The following is a 12277-nucleotide window of genomic DNA, read 5'->3' as shown; positions in this document are numbered from 1 at the left end:
TTTATCCCCAACCTCCCAGCGGGTCTCAATGATCTCTGTTCCCTCCAGTGGGGTTGGAAGCCTGTTCCCCGTTAGTGGGGAGCAGTCGTAAACACCGCTGGAGGGAACTGCTCCCAGTGGGGGAGCGGGGGGAGATGCTAGCGGGCCTGGAGAATTCTATCCCGGGCCCACTAATCATATGAAAATGTCAATTTGAATGACATTTCCATATGAGAATCAGCTCCGCGCCAATTACATCAGAAAATGTACCTTGGGAGATACGTGGAGGCTGTGACGCCCAACAGGAATCCTGCGAAACAGCCGCCGCTGATGTCTCCTAGCCCACTGCGCTACTTTGTGCAGCACAGCGGGCTGGGAGAATCGACCCCATGCTGCTTGACACAGGGTTAGAATCATAGAATCTTACAGTGCAGAAGGAGGCCATTCAGCCCATCGAGTCTGCATTGACCACAATCCCACCCAGGCCCGATCCCCATTTACCCTAGCTAGTCCCCTTGATACTAAGGGGCAGCTTAGCATGGTCAATCAACCTAACCCACACACCTTTGGACTGTGGGAGGAAACTGGAGCACCCGGAGGAAACCCACACACACAGGGAGAATGCGCAAATTCCACACAATGACCCAAGCCGAGAATTGAACCCGGGTCCCTGGCACTGTGAGGCAGCAGTGCTAACCATTGTGCCACCGTGCTGATCCAGTTGTTAGATAGAGTAACAGATCGCAGAAGTAATAAATAAGAATTGCATCTCTCTCCCCCACGCCCCATCTAATGTTCAATGAGAACTTACTATCTGGTCATTACTGCCTTCAATGCATTAGTTCTTCTAAATGTAGAAACATAGAAACTAGAATCAAGAGTAGGCCATTTAGCCCTTCGAGCCTGCTCAGCTATTCAAATTCAAATTCAATATCCTGATCCCCCTTCCCCCTATATCCCTTGAGTCCTTTAGCCCAAGAGCTATATCTAATTTCTCTTTGAAATCAGACAATGTTTTGGCCTCAACTACTTTCTGACCCCATAACCGCTCCAATGTATAAACTACATACTTACACATTCTGTACCAGCACATTTTCCACTAAATCCTTCATTCCTGTTTTCATCTCCTGATCTGTTACTCCCAATATTGTCTTGGCCGATCTTTCATCTTCCACCTTTCAGACTGTTCAGTTTATCCTAAACTGCTTCCCATATCCTACCTACACAGTCGTGTTCATGCATCACCCCCAACCCTGACCTGTACTGGCTCCTGCTTCTTGTAAGTTTCAGCCGCAACCACCAATCCTGGAAGTGAATTCCACAGCCTCATTATACCTGTTGAATAAGAAAGCATTCTGAACACAAAGTTACAATTGATGCTGTGTATTTTTGAGAAACATCTGAAAAGGGCATTGTTAATCATTACTTTCCTCCTGTATAACTTGCAAAGGGCACTTTGACATTCTTAGATGTGATCAGTGCTATTTAAGTACCATTGTTGGGGAAGATCATGTTTATTGTTGATTAAGTCAAAAATGAGAAAGCCATCAGATAATTCAAGGCTGCATTAGACAAGTAGGGGAGCAGGCAAGAAAATGGTGTTAAGACCACAATCAGGACAGCCATTAATGTTGGAGCAGGCTCAAGAGGGCCAAATGGCCTACTCTTGCTCCTATGTCTTATGATACCGGCACGGTAGCACAGTGGTTAGCACTGCTGCTTCACAGCTCCAGGGTCCCGGGTTCGATTCCCGGCTCGGGTCACTGTCTGTGTGGAGTTTGCACATTCTCCTCGTGTCTGCGTGGGTTTCCTCCGGGTGCTCCAGTTTCCTCCCACAGTCCAAAGATATGCGGGTTAGGTTGATTGGCCAGGTTAAAAATTGCCCCTTAGAGTCCTGAGATGCATAGGTTAGAGGGATTAGTGGGTAAAATATGTGGGGGTAGGGCCTGGGTGGGATTGTGGTCGGTGCAGACTCGATGGGCCGAATGGCCTCCTTCTGCACTGTAGGGTTTCTATGATTTCTATGATCTCCCAACACTTGATTTGATTTATTATTGTCACATGTATTAGTATACAGTGAAAAGTACAGACAAAGCATACTGTTCATAGAAAAGGAAAGGAGAGAGTGCAGAATGTCATAGCTGGGTGTAGAGAAAGATCAACTTAATGCAAGGTAGGTTCATTCAAAAGTCTGATGGCTGCAGGGAAAAAGCTGTTCTTGAGTCAGTTGGCACGTGACCTCAGACATTTGAACAAAGAACAAAGAAAGAATAAAGACAATTACAGCCCAGGAACAAGTCCTTCAGTCCTCCACGCCTGCACCAACCATGCTGCCCGACTTAACTAAAACCCCCTACCCTTCCGGGGACCATATCTCCCTATTCCCATCTCATTCATGTACTTGTCAAGACGCCCCTTAAAAGTCACTACCGTATCCGCTTCCACTACCTTCCCCGGCAACGGGTTCCCAGGCACCCACCACTCTCTGTGTAAAAGATCTGCCTCGTACATCTCTTTTAAACCTTGCCCCTCGCACCGTAAACCTATGCCCCCTAGTAATTGACTCTTCCAACCTGGGAAAAAGCTTCTATCCATTCTGTCCATGCCCCTCATAATCTTGTAGACTTCTTTCAGGTCTCCCCTCAATCTCCATCGCTCCAGTGAGAACAAACCAAGTTTCTCCAACTTCTCCTCATAGCTAATGCCCTCCATAACAGGCAACATCCTGGTAAATCTTTTCTGTACCCTCTCCAAAGCCTCCACATCCTTCTGGTAGTGTGGCGACCAGAATTGAACACTATATTCCAAGTGCGGCCTAACTAAGGTTCTATAAAGCTGCAACATAACTTGCCAATTTTTAAACTCAATACCCGGCCGATGAAGGCAACCATGCCGTATGCCTTCTTGACTACCTTCTCCGCCTTCATTGCCACTTTCGGTGACCTGTGTACCTGTACACCCAGATCCCTTTGCCCATCAATACTCTTAAGGGTTCTGCCATTTACTGTATATTTCCTATCTGTATTACACCTTCCAAAATGCATTACCTCACATTTGTATCTTTTTCCCGACGGAAAAGATGGAAGAGAGAATGTCCGGAGTGCGTGGGGTCCTTAATTATGCTGGCTGCTTTGCCTAGGTAGCGGGAAGTGTCAACAGAGTCAATGGATGGGAGGCTGGTTTGCGTGATGGATTGGACTACATTCACGACCTTTTGTGGTTTCTTGCGGTCTTGGGCAGAGCAGGAGCCATACCAAGCTGTCTCAGGATTCTCAGGGTTGTACAACAAAATGGATATTTAGAATATATGTTTATATTACTCAGCTGATGCTACTTCTGCTTAATTCAGAAAAATAGTCCGCAAGCTTTATTCAATTATTCTTCACCATAACTTAATAAAACATTGTCCATGAAACCATTTTTTCCTATTTTTAGAAAAAGGTTGATTATTAACTCACTATATTTATAATTTCCTCAGGTATTGCCTTTATTATAGTGGAGGTCCAAGATTTCTGTGACAATTCTGCAGAAACACAACTGCTAGAACGGATTGAGCAGTTTGTCCGGATTCATCGCAACAGTTTCCTGCTTTTGGCTGCAGCCCTTTATGGTCCTAAAGAATGGGAAATACTACTTAAAATTCAACAAAGGTGAAATTGAATGGCCGCAGTTTAAACTGGATTACTTACAAATGAACTAAGAAAAATAGCTATTCAGAATCTAGCAAATTTCTCTGAAGAGCCAAATGTTTCAGCAAAACGTTTCTGCACAATTACTGCTGTTATTGGGGATTCGTGTTGCCACTATTAATTTAAATCAAAAAATCTTTGTAGAAAGCAGTAGATTATTCTGAAGCTATTTGATTTTCCGAAAATCTTAACAGAACAAAAATTAAACAAGGTTTGTTCAACTGAAAGTGAAAGTTGTTGATCTACAGGATGTTACATCGTTGCCAGATGCTTAGTGAAGATGTTACTTTTTTCGTATATTTTTCTTCCTTTTTACTCTTCCGGTTTTTCATGCAGCACATTGGCCGCCTTTTAATTATTCAACAGAAATTTGGCATTTTTTTTCTGTGTAACTGAAAGATAGGCACTGTACAGTGAAATCAGCTCATCTGGCATTTGACAAAATACCACTGGCAAGAGTGGTGAAGAAGGCATTCGGCATGCTTGGTTTCATTGGTCAGAACATTGAATGCAAGAGCTGGGATATCTTGTAAACAGCAGTGAAGCCACACTTGGAATACTGTGTAGAGTTCTGGTCACCCTATTATAGAAAGGATATTATTAAACTGGAAAGAATGCAGAAAAGATTTACTAGGATGCTACCAGGACTTGATGGTTTGAGTTATAAGGAGAGGCTGGATAGACTGGGACTTTTTTCCCTCGAGCATAGGAGGCTTACGGGTGATCTTATAGAGGTCGATAAAATAATGAGGGGCATAGATCAGCTAGATAGTCAATATCTTTTCCCAAAGGTAGGGGAGTCTAAAACTAGAGGGCATAGGTTTAAGGTGAGAGGGGAGAGATACAAAAGGATCCAGAGGGGCAATTTTTTCACACAGAGGGTGGTGAGTGTCTGGAACAAGCTGCCAGAGATAGTAGTAGAGGCAGGTACAATTTTGTCTTTTAAAAAACGTTTAGACAGTTACATGGGTAAGATGGGTATAGAGGGATATGAGCCAAATGTGGGCAATTGGGATTAGCTTAGTGGTTTAAAAAAAGGGGCGGCATGGACAAGTTGAGCCAAAGGGCCTGTTTCCGTGCTGTAAACCTCTATGACTGTATGACTCTACATCTGGCATGTACCTCGAATGATGTGGAGATGCCGGCATTGGACTGAGATAAACACAGTAAGAAGTCTCACAACACTGGGTTAAAGTCCACTAGCTTTCGGAGCGCTGCCCCTTCGTCAGGTGAGTGCGAGTTCTATTCACAAACAGGGCATATAAAGACACAAAGTACTTCCCCAGAGCGGAGAAGCTACGACATTTTCTCCGGCGCCTCCAACATGTCATCGATGAAGACGAACATCTCGCCAAGGCCATCCCCACACCCCCACTTCTTGCCTTCAAACAACCGCACAACCTCAAACAGACCATTGTCCGCAGCAAACTACCCAGCCTTCAGGAGAACAGTGACCACGACACCACACAACCCTGCCACAGCAACCTCTGCAAGACGTGCCGGATCATCGACACGGATGCCATCATCTCACGTGAGAACACCATCCACCAGGTACACGGTACATACTCTTGCAACTCGGCCAACATTGTCTACCTGATACGCTGCAGGAAAGGATGTCCCGAGGCATGGTACATTGGGGAGACCATGCAGACGCTACGACAACGGATGAATGAACACCGCTCGACAATCACCAGGCAAGAGTGTTCTCTTCCTGTTGGGGAACACTTCAGCGGTCACGGGCATTCGGCCTTTGATCGTCGGGTAAGCGTTCTCCAAGGCGGCCTTCACGACACACAACAGCGCAGAGTCGCTGAGCAGAGACTGATAGCCAAGTTCCGCACACATGAGTACGGCCTCAACCGGGATCTTGGGTTCATGTCACACTATCTGTAACCCCCACGACTTGCCTGGGCTTGCAAAATCTCACTAACTGTCCTGTCTGGAGACAATACACATCTCTTTAACCTGTGCTTAACCCTCTCTCCGCTCACATTGTCTGTACCTTTAAGACTTGATTACCTGTAAAGACTCGCATTCCAACCATTATTTTGTAAATTGAGTTTGTGTCTTTGTGCCCTGTTTGTGGATAGAACTCCCACTCACCTGACGAAGGGGCAGCGCTCCGAAAGCTAGTGGATTTTGCTACCAAATAAACCTGTTGGACTTTAACCTGGTGTTGTGAGACTTCTTACTGTGTTTACCTGGAATGCCACAGTTGTCAGATGTTTGTCTATCACTGAGTTTTGATCAACTGGGAGGAGTGCAGAAAGGAAAATGTGGTGGTGTTCTGGAGATTACTTTTGGAATGCAGTTGTCATTAATGCAAGCAAACAAGATAATCAATTCACGCACAAGGAGTTCTTGCAAAGTAAATGAAAAACTGACCAGATGATTTGTGTTCGGTGGTACAGGGCGCAGAAAGAAGGTTGTCAGTGTGACTTCCTGCTCTCCGAATAATATCATGAGATCTTTTAGATTCACTTGAACAGGCAGGTAGGCAGGGCCACCATTTAACATCTAAATCAAAAGATACACTTCCAATAATGCACTAATTCACCATTACCATTACCATTAGGGCGGCACAGTGGTCAGCACTGCTGCCTCACTGCACCAGGGACCTGGGTTCGATTCCTGGCTTGGGTCACTGTCTGTGTGGAGTTTGCACGTTTTCCCCATGTCTGCGTGGGTTTCCTCCGGGTGCTCTGGTTTCGTTCCACAGACTGAAAGACGTGCTGGTTAGGGTGCATTGACCCGAACAGGTGCCGGAATGTGGCGACTAGGGGAATTTCACAGTAACTTCATTGCAGTGTTGTTAATGTAAGCCTTACTTGTGACTAATAAATAAACTTTAACTTTTAACCACGCTGAACTGAATATGGACTGAGTGTTAGCAACTGTCCCATGCTAACACTGCTACTATATTGTAGTTTTATAGTTTATTTATTATTGTTACAAGTAGGCTTATATTCACACTGCAATAAAGCTACTGTGAAAATCCCCTAGTCGCCACACTCCAGCCCCTGTTCGGGTACACTGAGGTAGAATTTGGCATAGCCAATGCACCTAACTAGCACGTCTTTTGGACTGTGGGAGGAAACCGGAGCACCCGGAGGAAACCCACACAGACACAGGGAACAAAGAACAAAGAACAATACAGCACAGGAACAGGCCCTTCGGCCCTCCAAGCCCGCGCCGCTCCCCGGTCCAGGATTGAATCCTGAATCCAGGATCCCCGCCCAATTTTCCAGCCTATCTACATACCAATATCCTATCCACCGAGCTGTCCCTCACAGCTACGATGCTTTGTTCATTACAACCTATTAACTTACCCCCACCCTCCCATTCCAGACCATGTGATCTCCAGGGAGAGGCGAAAACCCAGAGTGAAAAACCCCAGGGCCAATATGGGGAAAAAAAATCTGGGAAATTCCTCTCCGACCCCCTGAGGCGATCGAAACTAGTCCAGGAGATCACAATGGCCCCGATCGGAAAATGCTTCCCAACCCTAGTCATTTCCACTTCCACGAACACCATATGAATTCCCTGCCCCCGAGACAGGTTCCCAACTATCCGCAGTCTCACTCTGTACTGGCACCAGCAAGATGATCATAGAATGAAGCCTTGAAACGAGAAACCAGGAACAATTAGCCCGCGCTGCTCCCTGGTCCAAACTAGACCACTCTTTTGTATCCCTCCATTCCCACTCCGTTCATATAGCTGTCTAGATAAGTCTTAAATGTTCCCAGTGTGTCCGCCTCCACCACCTTGCCCGGCAACACATTCCAGGCCCCCACGACCCTCTGTGTGAAATATGTCCTTCTGATATCTGTGTTAAACTTCCCCCCCTTCACCTTGAACCTATGACCCCTCGTGAACGTCACCACCGACCCGGGGAAAAGCTTCCCACCGTTCACCCTATCTATGCCTTTCATAATTTTATACACCTCTATTAAGTCTCCCCTCATCCTCCGTCTTTCCAAGGAGAACAACCCCAGTTTCCCCAATCTCTCCTCATAACCAAGCCCCTCCATACCAGGCAACATCCTGGTAAACCTCCTCTGTACTCTCTCCAAAGCCTCCATGTCCTTCTGGTAGTATGGCGACCAGAACTGGACGCAGTATTCCAAATGCGGCCGAACCAACGTTCTATACATCTGCAAGGGAGAATGTGTAGACTCCGCACAGACAGTGACCCAAGCCGGAAATCGAACTTGGGTCCCTGGCGCTGTGAGGCAGCAGTGCTAATCACTGTGCCACCATGCCGCCCCTGTACTACTCAAGAAAACAATTAGTTCAAAGAACAACTTGTTACTGAGAAATTAATAGCTTTAAAAAAAAACCTTTTGCTGCAAGCTATCTAATTTAGTATTTTTTTTGTTTCACTTGGTTGGCCATTATTTCAGAAGTGTGTTTCATTTTGCAGGTTTTTAGGTAGCAATCTGAGAATTATACCCACACACAATGCTGGTGATATGGTCAATAGTATGCTCACTATAGCCAAGGTAAGCATACCTCTTAATATTTAAGATTTCATAAATCATTTGATTATAGCAAGTTGATAATCTTACACATGAACTAATGTCAGACAGTTACATAGGATCCAGGCGTAGGTCTGGCTAAGATGCTTTGGCTTGATGGGTCAAATGGCCTCCTTCTGCACTATAGGGATTCTATGATTCTGAGTTACAGTACACTGCCTCTACTCAGCATGAATGTAATTATTAGCACAATGATTTACTAACAGTAAGGTTGAAGTTTTCATTTCTATAATTGTAGTCATTTGGTAGTACAGAACTTGAGCATTGTTGAAAAAAAAGAAAAAAAATTTTCTCGAAGCTTTTCGTCTTGCACTGATCAGGATAATCACAAGAATACCACTGTCAGGGGAAAAAAACAACTTGAGAGTGCTGAATGGTAGAGACGTTACCATGGAGAATGCACCAGTTAATGGTGACTGACCTGAGCAACAGGCGAAGCCAGCTGATTCACACTGCTCCTATACAGTAGCAACATGAGTAATATGCTGGCCAGCAAGCCAAGAAGACATTCTGCCTGTCACACAAATGAGTAATGTGGTATATGAATTTCTGTGCCGATGTGACGCTAAGTGAGCAGACCGTATGTCCCAAAGAATGACTGATCATATCAAACAGCATATCCCAGCCACTGTTCGCAATGGTCAAGATATAAACCGTACACAATCTGCCCATGCTTGAAAAACTCAAACACCAGTGTTCAACATTAGAGGTGATTCTGTGATTGGACAACATTTGCTAAATAATCCTCAGTGTACTACAAATTATGCTGACAACCAATTTAAGATAGTTGTGATCACAATATGGCACATTTGCCTGTACTGGAAGCTCCATATATTTCCATATATTATTACACAGGGCCTTGTGCTTTGAGGGCACATTGACACACTGCATGAACACAAAATAAGTGTTAGCCATTCACTAGTTCATTCCTCAGAGCAATCCCTTGACCAGAGTCAAGCTGCCTGGGTTAAATTTTCAAACAATGCTTGGAAGTTAACTGTCACTCACCAGTAACTCATGCATTCTCCATTGCAACGTGTCAACCAATCAAAAGCCACTAGTCAACCAATCAGCACTCTCTTCTCATACAGTGTAAAGTTGTTGTTTCCCCTGACATTAATATTCTTGCAATTGTCCTGATGAGTGCAAGATGAAAACCTTTGACAAAGTGTCTTTTCCAGCAACGTTTCTATAAATATCAACCTATTTACTGCTGAGAACATCTACATTAGTGACAGTCATAGGGGAATCCCAAAGTCGTCTTTGGGTATATAAATAATAAAAGGATGGTTTAAGGAGTAGGGCCAATTAAGAATCAAAAAGGAAATTTACACATGGAGACTGACAGCATGGCTGAGGTATTAAACAAATACTTTGCATCCATCTTTACTAAGGGTAGATGCCACCCAGGCCACGGAGACAAATGAGGAAAGTATGTTTCTAGAAGGGTTCAAAATTGATGAGGAGGAAATGTTGAATAAACTGTCAGTACTTAAAGTTGACAAGGGACCGGATGAAATGCATCCAAGGATTTTGAAGGAAGTGAGCAGGGACACTGCCCACAAGCTTTCAGTGTCCTGTAGGCTCAGGGGAGGTGCCAGAGGACTGCAGAATTGAACATGTTACGCCCTTGTTCAAAAATCGGATGGACTCTCAGAGGCTTTTTCCCAGGGTGGAAATGGCTGCTATGAGAGGACACAGGTTTAAGGTGCTGGGGGGTAGGTACAGGGGAAATGCTAGGGGGAAGTTTTTCACACAGAGGGTGGTGGGCGAGTGGGATTGGCTGCCATCAGTGGTGGTGGAGGCAAACTCAATAGGGACTTTTAAGGGACTCCTGGATGAGTACATGGGACTTAAGAGGATGGAGGGTTATAGGTAGGCCTAGAAGGTAGGGATATGTTTGGCACAACTTGTGGGGCCAAAGGGCCTGTTTGTGCTGTAGTTTTGCTATGTTTCTATGCTTCTAAAATGTTGTAACGATAGCCCCAGCAATTACAGACCAGTCAGTTTAACAGCAGTGGTGGACAAGCTTCTAGGAGTAATTATTCAGGATAGCATTAGCAGTCACATGGAAAATATGGGTTGATTAGGAAGAGCCAGAATGGATTTAAAAAGGGGAAATTGTGTTTAATTAACTTGCTGGAGTTCTTTGGAGAGATAACAAAAAGGGTCGATTAGGGTAATGCTGTTGATGTAATGTAGATGGACGTTCAGAAGGCATTTGATACAGTGCCACACAACAGAGTTGAGAAAAGTTATAGCTCATGGAATATCAGGGACAGTAGCAACGTGGATACAAAGTTGGCTAATAATAAGAAGCAGAGAGTAATGGTCAGTGGATATTTTTTGGGCTGGAAGAAGATTTACTGTGTTGTTCCCCAGGGGTCGGTATTGGGACCCATGCTTTTCCTGATTTATATTGATGATCTAGATGTTGGTGTGCAGGGGACAATTTTAAAATTTGCGGGTGACGCAAAACTTGGAAGTCTTGCAAACTGTGAAGAGGACAGTGTAAAACTGCAAAAGGACATAGACAAGTTGGTGGAGTTGGCAGTTAAGTAGCAGATGAACTTCAATGCAGGGTAGTGTGAGGTGGTGCATTTTGGTAGGAAGAACATGGAGAGACAATATAAAGTAAAGGGTAAAATTCTTAAGGTGGGGTGCAGGAGCAAAGGGACTTGGGTGTTTATGTGTATCTCATTAAAGGTCGCAGGACAGGTGGAGAAAGCAGTTAATAAAACATATAGTATTCTGGGCTTTATTAATCGGGGCATAGAGTACAAGAACAAGGAGGTTATGTAAGACACTAGTTAGACCTCAATTGGACATTATGTACAGTTCTGGGCGCCACACCACAGGAAGAACGTAACTGCATTGGAGAGAGTGCAAGAACAGGTTTACACGAATGGTTCCAAGGATGAGAAACTTCAGTTATGAGGATAGGTTGGAAGGTGGGACTGTTCTCCTTGGAGAGAAGTCTGTGAAGAGGAGATTTAATAGAGATGTTCAAAACCATGAAGGGGTTGGACAGAGTAGATACGGAGAAACTGTTCAGGCTTGTAAAAGGATCACGAACGAGACAGCACAAATTTGAAGTGATTCGCAACAGAAGAAAATGTGATGTGAGAGGAAACATTTTCCCACGAGTGTTTAGGTCTGGAATGTACTGCCTGGAAGTGAGGCGAAGGCAGGTTCAATTGATGCATTCAAGAATGCATTAGAAGATTATTTGAATACAAACAATGTGCAGGGGTACAGAGAAAAGTTAGGGGAATGGCACTAAGTCATGATGTTCATTTGGAGAGCCAGTGCAGACAAGATGGGCCAATGGCCTCCTGCACTGTAACAATTTGTAATGTCATGTTACATAAATAATGATTCAAACACTTATATAACGTAACAGGTAACATGTAAACCACATGTGGACAGCATTCGAGACCGCATTGCCATGATCCGAGCTCAGATCATAGAACGTAGTCCTGTCTGGGAGATGTTCCACAAGCGACAGCTAAATGATGCATAAAGTGAACAAATATAAGGTGTTATTGGTTCACAATGCCATGTGCCCTATAAAACCATTTAGAACTATTTCCAGTGAAAGAACGCTTGTTCAATTCATAAAATGTACTTGTTATTAACATGCTAATTTGTTAGAAAGTTGGAAATAAACTTATTTGGATGTAGCTTTTTTATCTCTAACATTGCTTCCTTCAGTTGTTCATAATACTCTCCAATCAGCTGAAACAATATCCATGTCAAAACTTAATGTACAAATGATAATTTTCTCATGTACTTACACATAGAATCTAACAGCATGTCAACCATATTCATAACATGGTGTAACCTTTAATGAATGTAGATTTGTCTTTACCTGCATCAGGCAGGTAAAGGTTATCCAAGTAACAATATGTGGACACATTTGTCATTGACCTATATATGGAATATCCAAGGTACAAACGTCGAAAATACATATGGCAGAGGAATGCAAATTCAGTTCCTTCAGACTTGTATGGAATGTAAACACCAGCACAGACTAGTTGGATGAATGGCTCACTTCTGTACTGAATATTC

At 44.1% G+C, this 12277-nt stretch overlaps 1 protein-coding gene across 1 annotated transcript; it reads left to right on the top strand.

Annotated features, from left to right (window-relative positions):
- The first annotated feature begins 243 nt into the window (after positions 1–243).
- c8h1orf146 (chromosome 8 C1orf146 homolog) lies at positions 244–11729 on the top strand. Its single transcript, XM_078219046.1, has 4 exons — positions 244–385; positions 3458–3629; positions 8092–8170; positions 11610–11729. Exons 1-4 carry the CDS (start codon positions 244–246, stop codon positions 11727–11729), a joined length of 513 nt encoding a protein of 170 aa, XP_078075172.1.
- The last annotated feature ends 548 nt before the right edge of the window (positions 11730–12277 follow it).

Source organism: Mustelus asterias, chromosome 8 (genome assembly GCF_964213995.1).
Source record: "Mustelus asterias chromosome 8, sMusAst1.hap1.1, whole genome shotgun sequence".
Classification (NCBI taxonomy): Eukaryota; Metazoa; Chordata; class Chondrichthyes; order Carcharhiniformes; family Triakidae; genus Mustelus; species Mustelus asterias.
Note: the sequence above shows the minus strand (reverse complement) of the source record. Positions and strands in the feature narration are given on the sequence as shown.